This window comes from Neofelis nebulosa, chromosome 12 (assembly GCF_028018385.1).
Source record: "Neofelis nebulosa isolate mNeoNeb1 chromosome 12, mNeoNeb1.pri, whole genome shotgun sequence".
Classification (NCBI taxonomy): domain Eukaryota; kingdom Metazoa; phylum Chordata; class Mammalia; order Carnivora; family Felidae; genus Neofelis; species Neofelis nebulosa.
The window spans coordinates 10,370,849-10,397,892 of NC_080793.1; the positions used below are offsets into that span (position 1 = coordinate 10,370,849).

The 27,044-nt window shown below is 43.1% G+C and overlaps 1 protein-coding gene across 7 annotated transcripts in view; it reads left to right on the top strand.

Moving 5' to 3' along the window:
• MAPKAP1 (MAPK associated protein 1) overlaps positions 1–27,044 on the top strand; it is a 244,954-nt gene that overhangs the window by 154,908 nt on the left and 63,002 nt on the right. For 5 of the 7 annotated variants that reach the window (XM_058694114.1, XM_058694110.1, XM_058694111.1 and 2 more), the window contains 2 exons: positions 14,478–14,636; positions 26,610–26,717. The exons of 1 other annotated variant lie outside the window; for it this stretch is intronic. In XM_058694114.1, coding sequence (XP_058550097.1) covers positions 14,478–14,636; positions 26,610–26,717 — 267 coding nt within the window. The remainder of the gene's footprint in view (positions 1–14,477; positions 14,637–26,609; positions 26,718–27,044) is intronic. One more of the 7 variants, XM_058694116.1, reaches the window with a different exon arrangement.

The window sequence follows — 27,044 nt, forward strand, 5'->3', positions numbered from 1 at the left end:
TCTCTCTGCCTGTTTATCTTGCTGTTTCTTCCCACCTGAGCCTCCCCTTGTCTGGAGTGCTCTGAGGCTCCTGATGGATCTTCTTGAGAATAGAGCAGAGCATGTTAAAGATGGCATTGCAGTCAACTATTTTATCTAGGAAGCCTGGAAATTTAGAGAATTTATGTCCGGCAAAAATCTTTGGGAACCACTTGAGAGACCCAATTATTTTAGAAGGGTGTTATGAGCTCTTGCAACCGCCACATGAGAAAAACCCGAAATACATCATTCGCCAAAACTACATTTGACCAGCGTTTACTCTTCCTGCTAGTCGCTAATCTTTCAGAAGTTCCTTTTCCATCACAAAATCTATTCATTCACTCCATCTGGGGCAGTCACAACGTGGATTAGATTAAAGCAAAAGCTGAATGAAAGAGAAAAGACATATACCTCTGACAGGCTGTGTGGTGCTGCAGGAGACACACATTTTGGAGTCAGAGGAACGACCTTTCTCTGGGCCACTAGGGACTAATTCTAGAGCATCACTAATTTAATAATAGCTTTTGAGGGAAAAAAAGAAAGAAATACTACATTAGGTGTACATATTGATTATGCCGTAGCCTGATTTTAGAAATGTTCAAAAGTGGGGGGGAAATACATCTTAGAATTAAGAACTGTGGTAGCTGAATGCATAACCCTGTGCTTATTTACTCTCTGAGCTGTGCTTTGATGTGGGAGAGGTTGAGGGAAGAGGCACGCAGGGCACCGTGGGAAGGGGCAAGTGTTCTCAAGCTCTGTGTGGCTCTGACATACCCTGTTGACTTAAACAGTCACGTCCATGGCTGCCTGCTCTGGGCCAGCACTGTGCTAGAATCAGGTGGAAACCCAGTGAGAAAGCAGACTCAGAAAAGGGGGCAATAAAATATGGTAAATTCTCAAGCAGAAGTACATAAGCTACTAAAGCAGCATAGATAAGGGAGTACTTAAAACTACTTGGTGAGGCAGGGGGCTGAGAAAAGATGCTCTGGAGTAAATGATTTGACTTTTTTTTTGGAGATTAATTAGAATTTTGCTAAATGGGTAAGAGGAAGGACATTCCAGGCAGAGATGTTTTGAGATAGAGTAACAAACCATAGATATCCCAAATTACTGGAGCAAGAACAGGGCAGAGGATAAGCTGCAGAAGCCAGGCAGGGGCCAGATCTGATCGGGCAAGGCCTGATGTACTGGAAACCCGAAGGGCCGCGTTCATTTATTGTGACCTTATTTATTATGCTTATTATGCAGCAGACATTATGGAGGCACTTAGGAAATTGTTGAAGCCAAGAAGGGGTCCTTACCTTCAAGGAGCTTACTGTGTAGTTAGGGAGACAGACAGGCAGTTTTAATACCATGCAGGTAGTAATTGGAAATAAGTATAGGGGCCTGGGTACACACATCGCAGGATGGGTGCCCTCGTCCAGTCTCAGAGAGTCAGGGAGAACTGTCCTGAGCAGATCCTCCAGGTGAGACCTGAAGATGGCGGAAAAGATAGTGGCCAGATAAAGAGGGCTGGGAAAGAGCATTCAGGCTGAAGGAATGAAGTGAGAGAGTTTGATGCCTTCGGGAAATCACAATGTAACTCAGTATAATAAAGCAGTAGAGTAGGAGTTAGGAGGGTGGGGCGTGGTGAGGTTGAACTGGTCATTTGGGCGTAGGTCATGTTTGTAAACCCTGCTGAATTTGAACTTTTTTCTGTGGCAGAGGGGAACCATTGAAAGGACAGTGATAGAGTCAGAATTTCTTTTAGAAAGCACACCGTCTGCCTGATAAAAATCGATGAGAGGACGTAAAACAGGAGGCAGAGACACTGGTGAGAAGCTTTTGAGGACTCTGTCCAACAGCTGATGAGCTCTGACTTAAGGCATGGAGAGAAGCGAATGGAGCTCAGTTCAGGAAGTGGAGGGAGGGACACCTTAGTAAAGTCTGATCTCTTTCATTTGAGCTGAGTGCACGCTTTGGGGAGAATTGAAATACCCTGGAGCCGCTTCTAGTTCTGGTGTTCATATGAAAACTAGGTGTTGGTAAAAGATAGGCTTTAAAGATTTCTTTTTAATAAAATTAAATGCTTGTTGGAAGAAAATCAAACATTTAGGAAGTGTGTGAAGTAAAAAGTCTGTGAGGGTTTCCTCTGACTATTTGATATGAACCTTGTTTTTTTGTTTTTTTTTTTTTTTGTTTTTAGTCAATTCACATGCAGATACACATATGGGCTCTAAGTTTCATGTGGGCAGGACCCTGTTTTCCGGTTTTTGGGTTTTTTAAATCACTATATACCTAACATCTAACAGAGTGTCAAATAGAAGAAACTCAACAAATGTTTGTTAAATGAACTCATGAAGAATGTATCCACATAACAGTTTTAAAAAATGATACCATATAATGTTACATGATTTTGCACTTGTTTTTCACTGTCACGTCATAAGCACTCTATTAGAGTGACCCCTGCAGTTTTAGCTTTCTAGCTAAATTTATGTAACTTAGATTTCTGTTGTTGGACATTTAGATCATTTCCAAATTTTTAGTTTAACATGTAAACGTACAGTGAACAATTTTGTATGAATATTCGTTGCGTGTTTGTGGTAGATGTTAAACATGGGATTACTTGTCAGAGGTTCACTTACTTCAAATGTTGAGAAAAACAAATTGCCTTTTAAAAAATGTATACCCATTCTCTGACACTCTAAGAATCTAGGAGACCACCTCTTTCCCCACCCCCTTACTAACACTGATGTTATTAATCTTTCATTTTTGCCAAACTGATGGCTAGCAGTTAATATCTCATTTGAATTTGTATTTCTGGGTTTTTAGTGTAAAGTTAAGCATTTTAAAAATGTTTTTATTAGCCATTTATCTTTCTAAAAGATAGTTTTTAAGGCAGTTGTTTTAGTGAGAAGAAAGATTGAGAAGTCTAATTTCACAAAACTATTTTTAAGAAGTATCCTTTAGTTTAAAGTACACTTCAGCCCACCACCCCCTTTCCTGCTCCAGCAGGTGTACGCACACACACACACACACACACACACACACACACACACACACACACACACCAGTATGTAGAGAAAAGGCATACATCCAGTCCAGACCATTTTACTTTGTTTGCCTTCTGACCCTTCATTCACCAGCAAAGCTTTTGTTCATGTGTTTGGAGAAAGTTAGCTGGTAATTCACTAGATTCCAGTTCACCTCATTTAGGACCTTATGTTGCCTGCTTTGTCACAGAACTATTTGAAAAAACAGATTTTCTGTTAAATAGTTTACTTAAGTCTGGTACGTGTATATAGTACTTAAAGATACATCGTAATCTGGAAATCAGAAATGTAGACAAAAAAGTTGTCACCCCTTAACAGGTTTATTTTGGGGAGGCACATCTAAGGACACGTCTGGCAGCATTATGAACAGCCCTGGCACCAAGGGCAACTGTAGGGGGTTAATGGGGACCCTGCATCATTCCTTGCCATGTGCCTGGTGAGTTAACTCCTAGAAGTTTCTGGGAATGGCAGCAAGTGGGGAAAAGGCTGCAACCAACAATCAGTGTCACAAAGTGGGGATGACTAATTTGCTGAGGAGACCGTTGAGACAGATGTTTAATTAGCTGAAGTCAGAGTGGATAAATTGGGAGAGGACTGCCTATGCAGAGAGACGCCTCGTTCCCTCATCTCTCATTACCTGGTTGGGTTTTGGTTTTGTCCTTACTGTCTCTTTTTGAAGACGACAGCCTCAGACTCAGGGGAACTGGGAGGGGAGTAGGAGAGAAAGTACCCTTGGTACATCGACTGAACACTTACTGTATTTTTGTATTTAACCCTTACAAAGACCTTGTGAAATGGGCATTATCTATTTTTTGTGGTTGAGAAAACAGGCTGTGTATTGTGTATATGTGTGTGCATTCTTGTGTGGGTTGCTCATGACTGACACAGGTGAGATTTGGACCTGTACCCCTTGATTTTTAAGCCCAGTGTTTTTCTCTGTACTACAACTTCCCCGCTTAAAATGTAATGCAGATGAAAGAACTTTCTGGAATAAAAGTAAGCTGTATATTGACAGGAGCCGGTGTCGGACAGGTGTATGTATGCATTTGTTGGAACTGTCACGTGGCACTCATAAAATCTGTGCATATCATTGTATGAAAATTTTACCTAAAAGTACAAAGAGAATCTCAGACAAATATTGGACACCAGTTAAGGTTCTGCTCACTGAATGTACTGATGTCTGCTCTTTGAAATGCATTAAAAAAAAAAAAAAAAGATGCATTGGTGGTAGATATGTGATAAAGCAAATGTAGTAAAATGCCAGTGGTAGGATCTAGGATCAATTTTTCTGTAGTTTAAAAATACAAACTAAATTGTATAAAAAATACAATTTTTCTGTAGTTTAGAAACTCGGAAAGAGCTCATAAAAATTAAAAGTATATAATTTAGATTCTGCTTATATTAATTAAATTTCTGAAGTTACAGATAGATGTCTTTGTGGCATAGAAAGCACTAATCTTTACTTCCTATAGGATATTTTATCTTTCATTACCTCATATATGAAATGACATCTTTGAGATCACAGTTTCTTCCGTGGGCCTGTGGTTTTCAGCAGCATATAGAATTGTGGATATGATTGTTGTTACCACTTACTGAATATTAAAAATAGGCCAGGCAGTCTGCCAAACACTTTTAAATGATCTCATTTAATTCTTAAAACAACTATTTGAATTGGTTGTTATTTTTGTTTTATAAAAGAGAAAACTAGGGGCACCTGGGTGGCTCATTCGGTTAAATGTCTAACTCTTGATCTTGGCTCAGGTCATGATCTCACAGTTTGTGAGATTGAGCCCCACGTCAAGCTCTGTGCTGACAGTGCGGAGCCTGCTTAGGATTCTCTCTCTCCCTCTCTCTCTTTACCCCTCCCCTGCTCGTGTTCTCTCTGTCTCTCTTTCTCTCTCTCAAAATAAATAAACTTTTAAAAAGAGAGAGAGAGAGAGGGAACTAAAGCTCAGAGAATCTGTAAGACTTGTCCAGGGTCACACAGCTAGTAAGTTGGAGAACTGGGATTCAAACCCAAAGATACGATGTCAAAGTTTGTATTCCTTTTTTTAAATTTTTTAGTTATTTTTTTAATGTTTGTTTATCTTTGAGAGAGAAAGAGCATGAGTGGGGAAGGGGCAGAAAGAGAAGGGGACAGAGGATCTGAAGCAGGCTCTGCACTGACAGTGGTAAGCTCAGTGTGGGGCTCAAACTCACAAACTGCGAGATCATGACCTGAGCCGAAGTTGCACACTCAACCGACTGAGCCACCCAGGCACACCTCCCTTTTTTTTTCTTTTTAATGTTTATTTATTTTTTGAGAGAGAATGCACAAGCAGGGGACGGGCAGAGTGAGAAGGACAGAGGATCCGAAGCAGACTGCGCTGACAGCTTTGGTGCTGACATCCCCAAGCCCAATGCGGAGCTCAAACTCACGAACATCAAGATCAAGACCTGAGCCAAAGTCAGATGCTCAACTGATTGAGCCACCCAGGTGCCTCCAAAGTTTGTATTCCTAACTGCTAGGCTGTACTTCCTCCCACTGGCTAAGGTCCCAGGGTTCACACGTCAGTGGAGGCAGGTTCACTTTTCTCCCTAGAGAGACCAAGTGCACCTTCTTCATGTGGACGTGGCAGCATGATTCAGTGGAAAGAGTACAGGCTTTGGACCCAAAGCAGCCCGAGTCTCCACCCTGGCTGTGCCCTTCGGTCCAGTCTAACCTTGTGCAAGGTTAGACAAGTCATCAAACCTTTGTCACCTCGGTTATCTTTTCTGTCAACGGGGTAATAATACCTACCTGGCAGGGCTGCTGTTTTGACTAGTTGCATAGAAAACAGTTGATAGCAAGTGTTCACTGGATGTCAACTGCCTTTGTCCCTATTGCTACTGCCACACCAGGCACATCATAAAATCTGGCTTTTTAGGTTTTGATTTACTTCCTTTTCTACCCATATGACTTGGCCTTTGCCTGCGGCTTTTGTTTGCAATGAATGAAGTCTACAGAAAGCTTATACCAGTGATAGAACCAGACTGTGAATTGTGTTTGGATATGGGTCTGCTGGAAACACCCTGTATTTTGAACAAGTAGAAAGCTAGATCCAGAGAGCAAGTTGTAATGATTTTTGACTAACAAGAAAACCCAGATCAGGCATGTAGGGGGTCCTAATGGTCACAAGGCTCATTTGTCAAGTAGCTTACATCAGCAAATTTAATTTGCTACAACAAAGAGTCTAGAGAGAAAGGGAACAAATTACAGTTACCTGTAACAAACATATTTACAGGTGATTATAAAAAGCCTTTGTATGTACAGCCGAAGAGTTCACAGAGCCTGTTGCTTCTTCCAAGAAAACATTTAAAAGAGGAAATATAATGAAACACCAGAATGATTTTTGAGGAATGACTCTAGAAGTTACATAGAGGTCTGGAGTTCTGTGTCTGCCCCTTACAGCCTCAGTCAAGAGTCTTTGTCTCCCCCAGAGGAAACAGAAGATCCCTTTCTTTAGGGAGTTGAGCCACTTGCAGTGAAAAGTCATCGCTTTATATGGGCTACGTCCCCACAGAAGACCGCTTTCAGACCAGCCCAGAGACCTGACACCCCCAGCTTCTATCTCACTGCTTTTAGAGGCCTGACACGAGAGCTGGTCTTCCCCCATAAGCAGTTTAAAAGGCAGTTTTACCAATTGCAATGACACCTTTCCACAATGAGTTTTTCCTTTTTGAGTATGTTACAAATACCGGTACTTTCTATAAGACCTTTACGTGCATTAAGAAAAAAAGAAGAAGAAAAATTGCTCGCCAATCAGGGCATTTCTTTTTCTGCCTTACAATGACAGTACCCAGAGACAAAGAGGACTTAAAATCAAGAAACGGCATTGGAGTGGCACTATGAGGCAGGTCTGGGGAGAGGACGTATCAGCACCTACTTCTCATTACCCTGCTACTGATCACAGTGGGACCGTCAGCAAAGTGGATAGATTGTACTGTGCCATCAAACCAATTTTTCAAATGGAAAGTCACTGAGATGTGATTAAAGCCCAGGTGCTGCAGAAGATACAAGCCGGTCTATTGGAGCTCCTCAGTCTTCCCCAAAGCTGTCACAGGATCAGAGAAATATCAAATCATAACGAATGCCTGCTTTCCTTTTTTGTTTTATTTTATTTATTTTTTTGTACACTACATTTAGTAGAACAATGTGAATTAAGATACAATTAAGACAAACTATGACTTAAGTCTAAAGAATCCTGAGGGTCATGAAGATCTCTCAAACACAGTGTGTCCAAATCCAGACTCAGCACCCAGTAAATATTTATGGAGTCTGCTCCATTTTAGGCAGCGAACAAGGATGGCCTGTTCTCAGCTCTCCTTTTAGTAGGGTAGATGGTCAATAAAAACAGACCAACCAAGATACATTTGATAGACTCGTTTCTGGCTTTTGCCTGTCCGTTTTTTGACAAAAAGGACTTCTTTGGGTCTCCAGTTTTGTGAGTGCCCCTCCTGAAAGGAGTCCCCCCCTTGCCCTCACGATCAGGCATTACCTCAGTCTTTCCACTTTAGCAAGTTTCCATGCATCTGCTAGTTGACTACCAACACCACTCCCTGATTTAGGGAGATGTGGACAGGACAGCAGTGGCCGGGTCAATTCATGAGCAGTCAGTGACTTGCTGTGTCCAGATCAACAGTGTAAAGAAAGAGGTACAGGCTGTATCTCAGCTTTGGAAACTGCTAGAGAGAACACTGTCCCTCAGCCACTTAGCTCTGCATCAGAGGACCCATGGGCCTGCCACAGTGAGTTCCTAATACATTGATCTTGCCAGATGTTGGTGAGTACCTTACCAAGTAAAGGGACGAGGACCCTCCATTTTCCTTTGGGATGGGGCGATTGAGCTTTCATTTGAGTGAAATGAGAGTGCTTTGTGGAGAACAGGTTCCTTTGTGTTTGCCACCACTGTAGCTGGCCTGGAGTTGGTGACCAGCATGTTTTGTGGAACGAGCTAAGGAGAAGCAGTGAAAGCCGATCTGCAGCCCACAGCTGCTTCACTCCCTGCCAGCCCAGGCCCAGGGCCACCCACTTTCTAGTCAAGAATAGATTCATGGCACTTTGATTATTGGAGATCAAACTTCCTCCAAGAATTAAATCATCGAATGAAAATGTAAATGTCTTAGAAATGAGACGCAATGCACATCAGTTGAAATTAGTGTTGCCTCCCAGGTTCCCTTAATGACATGAATCTGTAATGAGTCCTTGGGGAGCCAGTGGAATATCGCAAAAACAGACATTTTAAGCATTGATAATCAAGTAAGGGTGCCCAACAGGAAGAAGCTATTGCATACACTGTACTACAGAAAAAGAAAATTAAAGCAAATTCACTTTCCAAAGCAGGGTGTGGATGCGTGAAAGATAGAGCACGCGCCGATTCCTCATCTTCCATAGCAGAAGTTAATACATACTGTCTGATACTTATAATCATTTTTAAAACAGCTGAGCAAGAATGCTAATAAAAAATAGGAAGATGAATACAAGGAGAAATAGCAACAACTTTTTAAGGTAATCTCCTGTAAGAAGGGATTCAGGGATGTGCAGGGAGTCAACTTTTTCATTATAGGACTGTGGTATGATTTGCTTTTAAAACTGTGTGTACCGGTGATCCTTGACCAACATGGGTTTGAAGTGCATGGATCCACTTGTGTGGATTTTTTTACTGTACCGTACTGTAAATGTATTTTCCTTATTATTAGCATCTTCTTTAGCTTGCTATATTGTATAAGAATACAGTATGTGACACATACACTATACAAAATATGTGTTAATCGACTGTTTATGTTATTGGTAAGGCTTCCAGTGAACAGTAGGCTATTAGTAAAGTTTTTGGAGAGTCAAAAAGTTATATGTAGATTTTCGGCTGTGTGGGGATTAGCGCCCCTAACCCTGGCGTTGGTCAAAGGTCAACTCTACGTGTTCCTTTGATAAAAGTAATTTTTTTTTTTAACTTATAAAAAGAAGACTGCTTATTTTCAAAATCTAGAGCTGAGAAAGATTTCTTTCTTTCCCTTGCTTACATGGACTTTCTTCATTTGGTAACTTCCTTTCTCTTAAAAGCCACAATCCATTTTATTGTGTTGGATGTCAGTTTTCTGTGAGAACACTGTTATTAAATAGTTGCTTCCCATTACAAACATCTCCAAACCTTTCAAAACCAAAATGTTATATGAGTATAACCATTATATTGTGATTTTGCCAACATCTTGTCTCTGTGACCTGTATTTTCCGTAGGTTAAAGCACAGGCTATTAGCTGAGTACTCCTGTCCCATTCTAAGAATGACTAATATCTCAAATATAAATGAAAACAGCTGCTTTTCCATAACATTAGAGTTCCAAACAGCTGTCACATGTACATTTTGACATTCTTTTTTTTTTTTCTTTTTTCCAAATTGGGACAAAAGTTCGTTTACTGAACCTACTAATCTGGTTAAGTATATCATCTAACTTCTGTGGAAAGGTGGAGAGGAGGTCACAGAAAAACCTCTCGAGCTAGAATGTAGCCATCTCCAAAGACTCAAGTTTATTTAACATAAAAACCCTCTGATGAGACCCCTCTGTGCCGAGGACATAAGGTCCGTAAGGGCCTGGCGGTGGCTGCCACACCACTGCTGCCCTTGCCAGAGAACCTGCACCTCGGTGGACACCCATTGTTCTCTCCCTGGCTGGAGAGATGTGGAGCGCCACCCCCTTGTCTCCGGCCAGCCTGAATCTGTGCTGTCTCATCTTCTGCAGCCCTTGGAGGGTTTATTTCAGGGGCTGCTGTTGTGGATCAGAAGACCGTACTCCCTCTGTTGGCTTAAAGCTGGCCCTGCCACTACCAGCTAGGTGACCTTGGTCCGGTCATTCGCCCTCTCTGAGTTGCTTGCTTTGTTTTGCTCTTCAGTAAAATAAAAGCACAACTAGATCACGGACTACTGGTTGGTAGTTGTAACTGTGGGAGAGCTTAATCCCTGAGCTCAAGAACCATCTCCCCGGCTCTGCTCTTGTTCCTGTTATACTCTTTCTAGCTCTTTGATGAGTTTCTTTACCTGTTTGAACTTCATTTTCCTCATCTATAAATGAGAATAATATTATCTTCTTTATGGCATTGTTGTGAGAACTAAATAGAAATCCAGGTGAAACACCAAACACTTAGCTATTACTATTTTATTATTCACTAAATGGTAGTCCTGCCCCCTCCCTTCAATTTCATTGTTATGAGACCCAGTCATACTCACCGTTTTGTGATCTAACACTTTGTTTTTTATGAGTGTGACTGCTTTGAGTCATGATTCAACAGAGACCCTAGCCGCGAAGGGACCCAGCTCAGATTTAGTCCACATTACGTACGGCCCAGAATGTGTGCATCTGTCTGCCCAGCTGCTCATTTGAGCTTTTCCAGGGGTCTGAGGCCCCTTGTCAGAGCAGCAAAGCATCAGTGAGAACATAGGTATGCACATGTAAGAGTGACCTGGCATTCCTCTGGAGCACTCTGCATCTGGGGCTGGATATGCAGAAGGGTTAAAAGCTGGAGAAACTTTTGTCATAAATTTCCTCTTCAGCAGGACTTCCCAGGGAACATCTGACATTAGGAGAGAGGAAATGCTGATTGGCCTCGGAGTCAGCTGAAGGAGACAGGAGCTGCAGTGGAAGCTGCTGGATTTACTGTTATTAGCAAGGCAAATGGAAAGCCAGCAGGGCAGCCCCGCTCCCAGATAATAGATGTAACAAGAAGGAAAGCTCCCAGGAAGGAAGATGGCTGGCAGCCACGACTCCTCTACCTCCTCTGCTGCCATTTCTTTCCATTGCTTTTACCGTTTTGTTTTGTTTTGTTTTGTTTTGTTACCTTCTCCTTTAGCACAAGGAGAAGCATACTTTAGCATCTTAGGTTATAAGTCACAGCTGGTTTAAAGTAAAACAGGATCTATAATTCAGCTTCTTACTGGCTTGATAGATTCATAGTTGAACATGGTGAAATGTGTAAAATTGTGTTGATATAGTATTAAGAAGTTGCCATTTATTGAGCACTTACCATGTGCCAGACTAAGTGCTTTACATGTGTTATTATCTCATTTAACCCATATAACAACTTCATGCTTTAGAAATGATCATCATCCCCAAGTTAGAGATAAAGAAACAATGCTTAGAGCACTTAGGTAATTTCCCAAGGTCTTAAAGCTTAGTGGAGCTGGGATTTGAACCGTGCCATTAAGGTCCTACCAGTCCAGTGGAAAGTAAGCAAGAGCCCAGATGGCTATTATGGGGCCAGACAGGGTACTGGCAATAAGAAAAGTGCTTACTGAGTCCTGAAATGCAGTGCTAACTGGGACAGTGGTGGTTAGAAGGAAGATGGGCAGGCAGAGGGGAGCCGAGTTAGCAGGCGGAGATGACATCTGAAGGGCCTGATCCCCCAAAGCAGGGAGCAGGGCAGATGGGCAGTTGATCCCTGAGGACCACAAGGAATGAGCGGGAACAGCAGGTCGGCAGGTCGTGGCAGCAAGGACCAGGGAAACAGATGATGCTCGGCATCACAAAGAGCCGTGTCCTGTGCAGGGTCAGGTCACAAAGGCAACAGGTGAGCAAAACTCCTATTGTCAAGATTACCTCTGGAAAAAAAAATCCCTTTAAAAATGCCTGTGAGAGGCCAGCACACTGTAGGTTTTCTCATTAACTCCAATGCAGCGAGCTTTTGTTTTTCTAGCATGAGAACCAATGAAAACTAAAAATACATATCTTTAAATGCTAAAATCAAACTTGGCACAGAAAGATGCTCACACTATAAGAGGAGCTACGCAACAGACACCAGCATCCACCCAATTAATTCAGTAAGTCATTCATCAGACGTTTACCAAGCTCTGTAGTTGCAACGATGACTAAGGCTCCCACCTCCCATTCACCTTCTTGTGTTTTATTGAATCACCAGGAAGACATGGTAAGTGGGATTCTCCAAACTATTTAAATTGTTCTCTTGGTCATTCCTCACTCTCTGTTTTTCCTCGTTTTTTACCAAACAAGTACAGGTGAATTCAGATAAATTAAATGTGTGGCTTGTATACAAAGAGATCCAGGCAGTAGGCGACATCAAGAACAGGCCCAGTTTCCTGAGAGGCACACTGAGGACCTAGCAGGGTACTAGACCCAGGGCAGGGTTCTGGGCAGGACTGGGCTGGGGGCAAGGGCAGTTACCTGAATGAGACGTTAAGGTCAAGATCAGATTTCAAGAAAGGAAATCTTGTTTGGGTTGGCCTAAAAGTGCAGAAATCCTCTTGCCTTAGAGCCGAGCCTGCAGCGAGAGGAATGTTAGGTGATGCAATTTTCCCTATTGTGGGAAAAGAAAGCAGGCCATTGTGGGAGTCTTGTCAGGCCCTGATGTTGTTATAGGAGTCAGTCAGAGAAAAGCATATGCAAAGAGTTGTGGAGGCCAGATAAGACTTAGGGAATGACCATAAAAGGGATGTGGTTTGACAGACTGCCAGCAGGCGGTGTGGATGAAGGGAGCCATGATACTATGCACTGAACAGGAAGGAGACCAGTTCTGCTGGCTCATAGAGGACATAGATGGGCAAGAAATTAGGATGAATAGAAGGTCTGGAGAGTAGGGTAAGGAAGTTGTGAAAGGATTTTAAGCATAAAAGTGATAGCCTTAAGAGTTGGACTCCAGAGATCCCCCTCTGACAGTTGGAGGAAGAATGGATAGCTAGAGGCCAGGAGATGAGTTGAGAAACCATTACTGAGGGCTGGACGATAAGCAGTGCGGAGGAGATGTGTTAAGTGGGTAGAGTCTGTGGAACTTGGGAGTTGACTTCACGTCAACAAGGAGGAAGGCTGTGTAAGAAGTATTCCAGACTTGCGAGTGCCTCCTCATTCACGACTCTGAATCCTTAGAGGCCAGAATCAACCTTCATGATCTCAACATCTGTAGTGCATAGCCCGGGACTTGGCACACGGTAGGTTCAGTAAATGTTTGATGAACAACTGAGATAATCCATTGGAGACTTGTGGTGTCATCATTGGAAACTCAGTTACAAGGAAAAAGAGCTGGTTTGAGTAGAGAAGTTTCATGAGTTTGTAGTTGATTATCCTGTACAATTAGAATCAAATAGGTGCTTGGAGTTCTCTTCATTCCTGCAAAGACAGGCCTAAGTCACTTATTGTCAGCAGTACTTCCTTGGAGAGTTGGTGGATGTCCCTAAGAGGCCCTGCAGCCTTTTGTCCCGCCCAGGGTTAGAACCCCTTCCACCAGGGTCACTGGCCCCCAGCTGTTTATAAAATGTTGTCATTCCTGGTACCTGGAATCTGTTCAGTACCCTGTCTAGTATATACAATTATTATCTCCATTTTCAGGGGAGGAGACTGAGGTTCAGAGAGGACATGGTTTACCCAAGCCAGTCTCTGCCATAAGCAGATTTGAATAGAAGTCTTCAGATTCCACTGGATCGTAACAAAGTCTGATGATTGAAAACAGTTGGCCCTAAGCCCTCTCTCCATTGACTTAGGCTGGAGTCACCACTTTTATATAGCTCAGAAAAGGCTACAGACAAAGTCTCCTTCTGGTTGTTTCTGTTGTTTTTGTCCTTAGGTGTTTGTGACTAAATTCACTAATTTTGCTGGCTGTCAAGGCTGTGTTAAGGAAAATGGGTTTGAACTGCTGTGGTTTTTGAGTACTGGACTGGATGTCAGAAACCTTTGCCATCACGGGAAATTCTGTCACTCTGGATTTACTATCTGCTCCCCACAGCTGAATTCCTCAGCAGTGTGATTTAGCACCCTGGCTCCCCATCAACCAGTTTTGGCATTTATTTGAATGCATTACCCCACTGGTTTCCATAAACTATTTTACAATTGTTTAAAATAAATGACTGTTTATTTCCACAAAAACCATCTGTATTTCTTTACAGAGTAGCAGATAACTGTACGTAAAATTTGGTAATGTCACAGTGACTCAAGTTAAGAGAAACAGATTAGATTGAAAAATTGGATGCTAAGGGACAGTGTTAAAGGTTTCCATCCTCTCTAACAAGTGATATCTGGATTTAAAGGAAGGGAAAAAAATGTTTCTCTTTTAAAAGTAGTATCAGGCCTCCTTTCTCCAAAGGGAAGTGCATTCATGCCAGCTGGATAGGAACAGGATAGGGACTGTGAGCATTCCTCTGCCCCTTCAGCACTCTCTCTGCCTGGGGTGGTGTGGAAGAGGCTCCTGTCCAGTGGCTTCCAGCCTTCTCCAAGTTTTGGCTTGTCCATGCCTTACCTCTTCTTGTTCTGACGTTGAGTGGATTCCCAGGCCTGTGTGTTGTAGTTCAGAGATCACTGGCAGGAAGCTCAGTGGGACAGGTTGCTGTGGGGAGAGAAGAGAGGCCTGCTGAGGGAACTGAGCTGATGGGGAGGCAGGATTGGCCCCTGACAGTGGTGGTCTTCCATTCTCCAGCCAGTGCCCAAAACAGCACCGATCCACGCCAGCCCCGTCCATCCCCAGGAAACCCAACGAACCCCAACCCAGACATGGAGCTGTCTTGTGATTATCGAAGCAGTGGGGACACATGGAGTCAGTTGGAGGTGGACCTCCCAGTCTGCTTTGGAGGAGGAGGTAGGTAGTCAAGGTGGTAGCCAAGCAAGCTGTGTTCCCACTTAGTCACCGAAATATACACTGAAATCCACCTTTTGCTGTGACTGTCCCAGGAATGCAGAGATACTGAAATGTGCACTCCAACCTCAGTTTGCATACAGTTAGCACAGGAGCCAGGTCCAGCCAGAGATCTGTTTAGCTGAGTCGCACAGAGCAGTCCAGAGGCAGTGGCACTTAGGCAGTTTGGACTTGTTGAGTAGGAGGGAGCGAGCACCAGAGACATGAAGAAGCAGGAAGATGACTTCAGACAGAGGGACTATGATGAGCAGAGCACAGGGGTTGAAACTGCATGGTTTGGGGGATATTTCTGGATTATTGTGTAATTAGGTGGGAGTTGAGAGGAGATCACATCTGCCATCAGTGTGGCAGACCTTTAGAGGTTCCAGCCTCTGCTGAAGAATCATACCCCACTCCCCGCCCAGTGAAGTCTGGAAAGCAGAAGCAGAAACCCAGACTTGTGATCTATGGAGTCCTTGGAACAACTCTAAGAGGGAGATACTGTTATTATTCCTCTTTTACAGGTGGGAAAGCAAGGCATAGACAGTTTAAGTAACTTGCCCAGGGTCACATAGCTAGTAAGTGGTGGGACTGGGAATTCGAACCCAAGCAGTCTGGCTGATAATGAGGTCAGCGGGTGCTGCAGGGCACTCCCTAGAACACACGCACACTCAAACTACTGAGTTTAGGGCAGGGATCAAGTCCACACCTTCCTGTCCTCCCAAGGTGCAGGGATAGACCCCTATCACACCATCTCTTGTCTCAAAGCCTGAGTGGAGGCATCAGGACAATCCCAGAAGGAGGCTGAATAGGCCAGACGGAGACAGTAGGGAGTCGCCTGTTCCTTTCCACAGCCCATCTAGAATCCAGGAGGCAGACAGGGCAGGCATAGTTGTCTAGACTGTGGTGATAAGAGAAGCACATGGGCAGTCTGACACTTGGTCTGCAGTCATGGCCTCTCTTTGTGAACAGCCTGGCCTCAGGTATTCCAGTGATTTTCACCTTTCCTGCCCAGCTCCTTTGGGCAGCTCTAGATAGCTCTGTGGTCCCCCCTGTGGCCTGACTCTGGACCATGGGAACCCGTGAAAACGCTCTGTGCCATTTTAGTTCCTGGCCCCCCAGCTGCTTACATGTCTCTCCAGTAGCCCCTGAGCCCCCATAATCTGTGAGGAGCCAGAGATGATGAGAGGAGGCTCCAGAGGCCAGAGTCCATAGCGATTCTAGCTGGAATCACCTCTAAAATTATTTAACCTCATTTTTTTAATTGGATTTTTAATGACAGAAGTGATACCAATGCATGTCAAAAATCCAAACAAGATAGAAATCCATAAAGTAAAAAAGCAAAAGCCTTTGTCTTTGCTACCACCCCATCCTACACACAAAGGTGATTCTGGTTAACTGAGTAACTGTGAGAACAATCTGGCTGATATCTTTGCAGATTGTGTGTGGGTGTGTATTTTCAACAACAACGCTTCACACACACATATAAATGCACTTACATAATAGCTAGAGTTTTATTTTATTAATATGGTGCATACTCTGTACATTCTCTATCTTTTTTAATTTAATAATGTATCATGGAAATCTTCCCGTGTCTTATTAACTTAGTTTATTTTTTTCCTCAGGTACATAACATCCCAGTGTACAGATATACTGTAATTTATTTAATCATTTCCTGCTGGAGAATATTTAGGCTGTGTGCAATTTTTGATTTTGCAACAGTGCTGCAGTGAACATCTTTGGACATATATCATTGTGTACTTGGAGTAATGCTCCTCAGGATAGATTCCTTTGTTGGGTCAAGAGTCAAGGTTGTTCAATTTTAAACGCCACCTTGTTGAAGTCATTCTATTGAACAAAGATTATTGAGCACCACCAGAGAGCCTGTTGCTGTGCTGGAGCTCTTGGGAATAGAGTTGGTTTTATTAAAAAGCCCCTTCACCCTCATCTTCAAAGATTTGCAGGAGTGGTGGGGGGGGGGGGGGGTAAACAATGACAAATAGGCAGAAATGCTTCTAATCCAGCATGCTCCATACACCCGGAGAAGCAAGGCCCCAAGGAAGTTGCAATGAAAGAGCCCTCGATTCTGACAGGGATTCGGGCAGGGCTGCAGAGAGGAGGGGGGATGCCAAAAGGTGTGCCTCCCTACCCCTCCCGGGAGCCCATCTGTGAGGCTGGGTGTTCAAGAAGAAATTTGTTCTAAAGAATTATGATGCTCCTGCATTTTCTCCTACACAAAGAAGGAAATCTCGGCTGTACGCCCTTTCCTTTCCTCCTCTTGGCACTTTCTGATTGATGATTGGAAATGATGGCAATACATAAACTATTTTTCTTTTTATTTTATGACCTGGTAATAGCAGTAACATATTTCCAGTAAATGTTTTCTATCGCAATAAAAAAGTTGTAACAAGACTAGAAATGGGTATAGTTAAACCCTAAAGAAATCATACTTTCAGAACTGTGGATTGAGGCAGTAACTCTGTAAATCATTTAACTTAGAGAAAGGTCCCCTCCACCCCAAAAAACTCAGGGCAAGCAGCTGGTGTTCACTCTGAGTGCTCGTTGGATAGATGCCTGCTATGCGGGCTGGGGGAGCCTCCAGTTTTGACCCCCATAAGACCCAACTACTCTCTGTCTTCCCACCTAGTTTCCCACCCAACAGCTCTACTCCTTTCTGAACCAGTAAATCATCTCAACCTTACAATTCTTTTTTTCAACCCCCAAATCAAGAAGATTCTAGTACGCTCTTTCTGGAATACAGTGTGGTAGTGTGGTTAAGAGCACGGGCTCTGGAATCACACACATGGATTCTTGTCCTGGACACACTGTGGGCACATGACTTAACCACTCCACATTTTTTTTCTCCTCTGTAAAAGGAGGATGATAATGGGGCCTCCCTCACAGAGTTTTATGATTCAGAGTGCTAATGCATGTAAAGTGCTTTGTTAAGGGCCAGGAGTCCTCAGTGTCACTTACTGTTGTATTTTAAAAAAAGGGCAAATTGATGATTTTATTAAAGTTGCAAAGCAGTACAACCACCACCATTTATTGAGTGCTTATTACGTCGTAGGCACTGTGTTTACTCCAGTTACTCAGTTACCCCACAAAGGTTTAGATCAGCTAATGTGCCCAGCGTCACATGGCTTGCAAAAAAGCCAATATTTTAATCAAGGTCTTTCTGACTCCAAAACCATTGTCCAACCGCCACATGTCCACCTGCTAGGATTAGATACTCAACAGGAGCAGAGATGGTAAAACTGGTTAAAACTCCTCAAAAGTAGTTCTGTCTTACACAGCCATGGCCTCCTTTGGCTAACAAAGATTCTGGAGCAGATAGTGTTGAGAAACTATGCTCTAAGAACTCCACGGTCAGGCAGAAGAAGAAAAAAAAGGCATTTCCTTTCCTAACTGCAGGCAGAGCAGCCCGCTTCTCAGCTGGTCCTTGTTTAGGGCCTGTGACTCTTCAGAGAATGAAGGTCTGCTTTTTCTGGTTGTCCGGTGTCCTTAACATGCTCTAAAAATTAGGCCTTTCCAGCCTTTGTCTTTAATTTCTGATTCTAGCTGACACCTTCATTAATGGTCCAGTACAAGCTTTCTGTCAACTTGAAGACTACTGTGTAAAAGTGGTTTTGCTGTCCTATCAATAATGGTCATAATTTCCCCAATACTCTCATCAGCAGTGAATTGAGTCTTGCAGCAAAGAAATGGAAACCCCAGTGCAGTGGTTTTAAAGTGATTTGTCTTGTAGACGGCGTCTTATTTCAGTAAAATCAGGTCAGTGCGGCACTGCTGGGTCAGATGTAAGTCTGATACAAATTACTTGGAGGAAATTGATCATTTGAACGTTAGGTTATTTTTAACTACCGTAGCTTTTTAATATCTCTTTATTTCCTTTATTTACATCTGTTTTAATAAACTTTAACCATCATCATCAGGCATATTAAATGTCTTCTCAGTTTCAGCCAAGCCTGTGAGAATAGGAAAGAGTACCCTCTACCCACCCCGCAGGAGTGACCTTCCCTACAGAGTTTAGGGGTTTGCCACAGTTATGGCCTTGTTTAAACACTTAAGCCCACTCCTCCTTCATCCGCCGGCTGGCCTCCTTACTGGGGTTTGTTTATTGCACAGACTGGCCCCTTGACCAGTCTGTTCTTCATTGCTATTGAAAGTTAATGGGGGCAAAATTGCATTCCCAAACATTTGAACCTGAAGTGGCCAGGGCCGAACTTAGTTGATCTCTGGTGATCGGTTCAATTTAGTTACGATTTTTTGCCATTAGGCTGGGGCTGAATGATGGTGATTTGGTTGAGGCCAAATGTCTGAAGAAAATTGGCTCTCTGATAAGAGTGCTGTTATCAGAGGGGGCTCCCTTCTCATTTACATTTAGATGAGTATTGATTATTTATTTACTCAGAGAAGTGAGATTCGTTTCCAATCTTATCTTTCTCGTCTCTGCTTGTCAGCAGAAAGAGAGATAGAGCTCCTGACATCAGGCCAAGATAACAGCACTTTGTAGTAAAGATAAAAGTTGGAATGGGCCTTTTTCTAGTCTTGACTGAAAGGATAAGTTTTAAAAATTAGAACTGATGGGTCATGCTTTCAAAACCTTTCCTGAAGGTTTTGCAGTTTAACTAGGCAGGAGAATTGGTTTATTGGAACAGCCTTGGTCTTTCTTCTTTTGTAATAGGAATTGTATTTAATTTGATTATATTCGGCTGTTTCACTGAGAGCAAATTGTGTATTGGCTCAGAAGAGGCTAAAGTGTGACCTTATTGTCATGTCAGCTTGTTCCTTTTTTATTATTTAAATTCCAAATTATCCAATCTGAGCCTCAGAGGGGGTATAAGCTACAGTGGCTATCACTTGAATATAATTCAGTGCTTACATTAAGATCAAGCAGAAAATGATTATAGTCTCCCCTAGAGGAAGAGTTGTAAGTGATGGCACTGACACTAAATGCAGATATTTTAGAATAGCTGATGTTGGGTCTGGGCTCTGATACTGACAGCGTCAGCTTGTCAGGGGTGGCTTTGGCTCAGTGAGGAACTCGGGATTCAGCCAGCCCCTGCCGTAGAGCAGGCAAGGCTTGGCACAGTTTGCCTCGAATGGACCTCCCTGCCACCAGTCTCCTCCAGCCCATTACCCACAGTGTCACCGGAAGAATCTTACCACAGTGTAAAGCTGATTATGTCACTTCCCTGCTCTGGTAGCATTTGTTGCTTATAACAGAGAATCCAAATCTTGACCGACAGTCTGGGCCAAGCCTGCCGACCCACTTCCCCTCGCACCCCAACACGAGCCTAGGCCTTGTCCACACTGAATTTCCTTCAGTCCGTGTGGGCTCTTCAGTCCCTCCTTGCTTTTGGACATGGTATTCCCTCTGTAGAAATGCACTGTTTCCCCCGGGTCATCTGGCTCTGAGTCCTCCTTCAAGACTCTGCTCAGATGTTTCCATCTTGGGGAAGTGGAAGCTCCGTGCTTCCCTCTTCTCTGTTTCCACAGCACCTTACCGGTCCCTGCCTGAAGGGGAGCACTGATTGGGCTCTTTGGATAATAGCTGCTCCTGGGTCTCGCCACCTCCCCCAGCCTGCCTGAAGGCAGGAATCACTAATTATTCATGTCTGTGGCTGGGACATTGTCGATGCTCAGAATATGTTTGTTCTGTGGGCGTGCGGAAGGCATCGGAACTTCGCCTCTCCTTTGATATCTGTGCTGCCATGCTCAGCTCTGTGACCTTTACTCATCATTTTTAGACAATTTTCGTAGAACCTAAGCCTAGGGAACCTTAGGAATCCTGGCTGCCAAACAAGTCTCTCGTCTTGTAGCTTAAAAGCAAACCTGTTTAAACAGATACGTACCCTCTCCCACCCTACACCCCTGCCTGGGACACACATGAGAAAGGATAGGACGTGTGCTTTGGCGCAGCGTTCCCCACCACCATGTATCGTCCCTTAATAGGGCTGTTAGCCTGTTGGGACTCTTGGCCTAGGGGGTATACTTGCACCTCCCCACAGCCATCTCTGTTCCAGCCTGTGCTAGCAGGAGCAGCCGCCAGCACTGAGCACTGTGCTAAGGAGTCAAGGATCGTCTCTTCTAATCCTCACAGCAGCCTTCTGAGGAAGTTCTGTTATCCTCATTTTACAGATGAGAAAATACACAGAGATCAAGTAACTTCCCCAGAATGCATATCTGGTTGTGTTACTCCCTGAGAGGGTGCAAGCACCTGGAGTTTCCTGCTCAGAATCCAGCGTTTCCTCTTACTGGCTCATACTTCATCTTTTTCTGGCTACAAGGAGCTCTTTCAGATTAAAGCAGCTCTTGAAGCTGGTGAATGAGAAATAATTGACATGAAGGCACATCCGCGGAAGTATTCCACCTTCGACTTCCTCATTTGTCTCCAGACAGGTTTCTTCAGACCCTCAAACTTGTTCTGATGCTCAGCAGTAATAACGATAGGCTCATTCATTTATTTATGACTTCAATCCAAAGAGCATTTGGAACATATACACCCTTACAATAGGATAAAGATACACGTATTGAACAACTACATGAAAGGAAAAGGAAAAGAAAGATCCAGAGGGTTCATTGTCCTGGAAATGCGTGCCCAGTCAGCACAGTTGGGTCACGTGTTTAATGCTGAGCTTCCTAACGGGCAAAGGAGAAAGGGACGCTATCAGTTAGCTACAGGATTTATGTTAAACTGTCTAAAGATACAAAAGAGCAAGCCAGTTGCCCCAAGAAAGTACAGCTTTTACCGAGAGGTCTGAAGGAAGTTTCTCCCCTTATTTCTTTAGAAATAAGATGCAGAATGGTTGAGGCTATGGTCTCTCTCTTGGGGCTTCTGCACTTGCCTCCCGTTGAATTTCAACTCTCAGCTGGCTCTCAGCTGTTGAGGAATTGTGTGCTAAAACCTTTTATGTTTCAGCCAAGGATTGAAGGGATAGAGGAAGCTGGACTGACCATGTATGTATCCACCGTCCAACAGATACTACAGATTTTCTTTGAAACTTATGTGCTGAGATGTTTGCCTCAGGTTTACAAAATCCCATAAAAATCTCGCCTGGGTATTATAACTTGGAACCCTCCCAAAGTGCCCAGAGCAGTATTTTGTTCCTAGACTGTCCAGTGACATGGTGTTACTGCAATAAATACATCATTGGAATGCCCAAGCAGGCTTCCTTGTCGCTGCGTAGTAACTGCTTTGCGGAATCTTCCTTTAGTATCCACATCGACTGTGAAGTAGAAGGCATGTGGCTTCATGCGCAGCTGTGACATTTTAAAGCCTCTTTCCAAAGGTGGATGTTGCCTTGAGAGCTATGTCCTGTGCCTTGTGAAAGAGACTTTTATATTTTATAAAATCATTTCCTTAGCAAAAATTTATTAATAGAAACTGACCTCACAGCTTGTCTTTTTAAAATGGTTTTGGCTGCTGTTTTTTCTTCTCTCCCATGTCAGCTGCCTGAAAATTAAGCATTTGATAGAAACTGTAAGTTGATAGATCTAGTAGGTCTGGGTTGTCATAATCTTGATTATCATTACCAGACTTTTATTAAAAACTTGTTATGAGGGAGGCGATGTGGTTCGTACATGTTGCAGAGTGCAGCCCTGGCTATGAATCCTAATCCCACCGCTTCCTCTGGGACCTTGAGCCAGCTATTTAGCCTTTGTAAGCCCCAGTTTCTTCCCCTATAAAATGGAATTCGTATTCTTTACATCCTAGGGTGACAAATCAGGCGATCTCTATAAAAGGTCTGGAAGACTACCTGGCACATAGTAGGCCCTGTTAATGTTATGATCTCTTAGTTTTGTTACAGTCCTGTGTTGAGGATGTGGATGACAATTGACACTAGGTAGCACTATTCATGTATCCAACACTGCTCTGCTTTACAACTATTAACTCATTAAATCCTCAGATAGGCCCATGAGGTATTATTATCTTCCCCGTCTTACAGATGAATAAACTGAGCGAGGATGAATTGCCCCAGAGCCATACAGCTAAGCTGCTCAGCCAGGACTAGACCAAGGCAGTCTGGCCCCAAGCCCATACCCTTAGCCACCAGCTTAAGTTGCTTCTCATACACACCCTGCCTCTCATTACACATACGGCTTGAAGTTATCAGTCTGGCCTTTTCAGGGGAAAGTGTATATGACAGGCTTTCCATGTGAGGGGTCTTCTCCACTGTTCAGGCAAGAATTAGGAGAGAAGTTGATATTTGTAAGAGGCAATTTTCCATTTGGGTTTTGATCTCAAGTCTCATCTAGAGCTTAACCACCCTGCTTTCCCTAAAGTCAAGACCTATCAGTCTTTTGCTAAGTTCATAAATAGGTTTCTAAGTTGGTCTTTAGCTTTTATGGAAGAGTGGAGGGAGTACCCAGGGCAGAAGATGACGCTCAGAATTTCAGTTACTGACAAAACTGGGCACACATAGGCATATTCTTAAGGAAAGATGGAAGGAGAGAGTCTTCCTGGATGGATGGAAAAATAAGGTGATCCTGTCTTCATAAGGACCCAGGATACAGCCATTGGACAGGATATTTAGTATGTATGGATTTCATTAAAATAAATTATTTCAGATCATTTTCAGTTTGAATTTATAGAAAACCACAAGTTAAGTGATTCAGAACCCAAACAAAACAACAAATCTACAAAAATCTATAGTATGGTATAAACTATGGCCTCTTTATAATTGGCCAGTAATTTATAGTTCACTAGAGAAAGAAAGGTTCAGAACACACAGGCTTCAGAGCTTAAGACCCTTGGGTTTTATTTCCCCTGTCCTACTTCCTACCTTTGTGATCTTGGGCAAGTTACTTCACCCTGCCAACCTTCAGGGTCCCAGCCTTCAGGGTCCCAATCTGTCAAATGGGGATAATAGTATCTGCCTCTTAGAGTTGCTGTGAGCATACACTAAGGTAACATGTGGAGAGTGCTTGGCATATAATAGCCGTTCAGTAAGTGAGAGTCATCATCATATTAGGCTTCAGGGAGAAAGTCCTAAAGCTACTTTCACGAAAGAAACTGTCTTAATAGAAATATCTGCAAGACCTAAGAAACAAGAGAGTACATGTTGAATGATGGCAGTTATGACTTTGAGAGTGGCGCAGGGGCTCATGTTTGGGGACAAGGAACCTTTCCTAGTACCCCCTGCCCTCCCCTCCCCCCGCACTTTCCCTCATCATGTTTCCCAGACAGCTGCAGAGACTGGAAGGAAGAGTGCAAAGGAGACCAGCCTGAAATAACCCTGATGCACCCAGGCCTTGGCTCCCAGCGATCGGGAAAGGGGTGGCTCGTTTACAGTCCAGCTGTCAGGCACACGGCTCCAGAAGCCCAACCCCCTGTACCCTGGGCTCAGAGTCAGACTACGCAAGCCTAGGTTACAGGGTTACTTAAGATGAAAATAGCGATTTACATAAACAGACGAATGTCTGGTTTTGATTAAATTATCGCATGTGAAATGCCCATTAGAGATGCCACAACGTGTGGTGATTATGGTATCCTCAGAAAAATGGTGTAGTAAGAGATCAGAAGACTTATAAGTATATATGACCTATTTTAAATGATAAAAGTAGCCTTTATTATAGGAAATGTAAAAAATACAGAAAAACACTAAGGAAAAATAAAAACACTCATTATCCCACTATCCAGTACAAACACTATTCACGTTTTTTAATGTTTATTTATTTTTGAGAGAGAGAGACAGAGTCAGAGCATGAGCTGGGGGAGAGGCAGAGAGAGAGAGAGGGATACATCGAATCTGAAGTAGGCTCCAGGCATGAATCTTGAGATCATGACCTGAGCCAAATTCAGAAGCTTAACTGACTGAGCCACCCAGGCGCCCCAGCACTATTCACATTTTGGAAATAACTTTGCAGTCTCTTTTCCCCTCTGTGACTTTACCTATATTTTTTCACAATTGCAATCATCCTGCATATATTGTGTTATAGTTTGCCATTTTCATAAAATAGCATATTATAAACATGTTTTATAAAATTAAGTATTTTTGCAGCATCACTTTTAATATCTCTGTGGCATTTCACAATATTTTGTTTAATCAGTCCCCTGTTGTTATATCTAGAGTGTTCCCAAATTTCGGCTGTCATTAAAAAAATGAATTATTATAGCTAAACTGTGTACCTGATTTCACTGTAAATCCATAGAGGTGGATGTCAGTGTCTTGCCCATTGTGTTGCTGGGAGGTACTGGGGGTGGGGCCGCCCAAGATTGTTTGACAGGCCAGCGTCTTAGAAAGTAGCCGTCTAGGTTCAGCAGTGACTCCCTTCCTAGTGGGCTGAAAGGCCCACAGCTATGAAAGGTAGGTGTTAGGGAGGGGAAAGGAGAGGGTGGATGGGAATCTTCTCGCCAACTAAGTTTTCTGAAAGTTCAGCTGGGCATGATTTTTCTGTGATTACGTCCACCAGTGACATCAGGAATCAACAGCAAACATGCCTGGTAATTGACAGATATCAGTGGCAAGTGACAGGTATTGAATACTAGGAATTACCTGTGTTTCCATACCTTTATTTGCTAAATCTTTTTGAAATGAAAATATAACTGGTGTATAATGTTGACCTGAATGTAGCATATTAGAGTTTATAGGAATCATGTAGGCTTCTGAGCATGTATTTGCATAAACAGTTGTATAAGTATTTTGAGCATTGTTTACTTAGTAAAAATTTAAGAGCTATCTGGAGTGTAAAAAAGACTGAACGTGTGTAATAACTCTGAGAATTGCTGATGAAATGCCAATTAGAGGAAAGAGGGACTGTCCCATGAAACTGCAGTGCTCTCAGTGAACATAGAACATAGGCGAGGAGAATGACACGGAGGAGGTGAGCGAAATGCCTTCAATTGCTGAGGGAGAAGTACTGGGTGTGAATAACAGCAAGCTGACAACAGCTGAAGAACATATCTAAAAATATGTGTTCTGCCCGGGAGCCCCGGAAGGCCTCTGATGCTTTCCTCAGATCCCTTACAGCCCTCCTCTGTCTGACCAAACATGCCTTTCAGAGTCAAAATAAGAAGACAGTTTCTTACACCTCTAATCTTTTCAATAGCCATTAACAACAGGAGTAGTCTTTTGAATCTGATCATTGGACCCGTTAGGTGTTATCTGAGAAGAACAAGATTGTCATTTGGCTTGACAAAGAAATACATGAATAAATGTATAAAATGCCCAGTGTTTTATTAAGATCTGCCAGAACCCCCTGTGTGACACAGGATGGCTAGTATTCCTGGTTTTCAGTATTATTGAACCTGTGTCTTTGTGTTTTCATGAATGTTTCAACAAAAACATGAATCAGCAGCCACTGTCTATCACTGTAACCCTGAAAGCAGAGAATTTTTTTTAACCTCACCTGCTTTTTAAAATTTTCTTGAATTTTGGGGCTGTCATCATATTAGAATTCTACACATACTTTATCCCTGCTTATAATTGATTATGCATTATTATATAGTGATTATTAATAAGTACTTCTGTAGGAGTGCTTCCTATGAGGCAGGTGCATTACTAAGTATTTTTCCTGAATCATCTGTAATCGTCACAGTAATCTTTAAGGTATAAGCATTTCCCCCATCACATATTAGGGAACAGAGGCTCCGAGGGGGTAGGTTACCTGCCTCCTACCTGAGAAACCAGGTAACCCTGTTGTGATTCCAGGTCAGTCTGACTCAGAAGCCATCTGCCTTCCTGGGGGAGCTGAGCAGAAACGGAGCTGATAATAGAACAAACACGTGTGTGGAACCTTGTGGGGGAAAAAAAAAAAAAACAAAACCCAAACTCTTCCTTCTTGGATAGCTAGAGCCCTCAGGCAGACCAGCATTTTCCTAATGCTTAAATCAGCTTTTTGCCAGTATTTGGGTGTTTTGTTTTGTTTTTTTCAATATTAAATTCACTGTTTCAGACTTCCTCCCCTCCTCCTGCCCCTTTGATCTTCCAGGCCCTCAGTACCGCCTGGAGAAGCAGAGTGAGCCCAATGTCGCCGTGGACCTGGAAAGCACTTTGGAGAGCCAGAGCGCATGGGAGTTCTGCCTGGTCCGCGAGAACAGTACGTTGGCCTCCTCGCTCCATGCCCGCTTTGTCCGTTGCAAACATGCCTAGGAGTCCTGTGTTTGGGAACACTCAGTGGTCTGGCTTCCCTTGGCAGCTTTGAGATGACTTTTTTTCCCAAGGCAGAGCTCAGCCTCCGTGCCAAAAGTGTGTCCCAAAATGAAATGATTGATTTTATGCATTTTGGTAAGAAGTCTGCATCCTGTTTAGCACTCTGTGATTAATATTTTTCTGTTGAACTGTATCTTCCTAAGTTAGGAGCAGCCCTGGAAGCAGCTTAGAAATAAATATGAGGCCTTTTCTGAGGAAAGACTATTTTGTACAT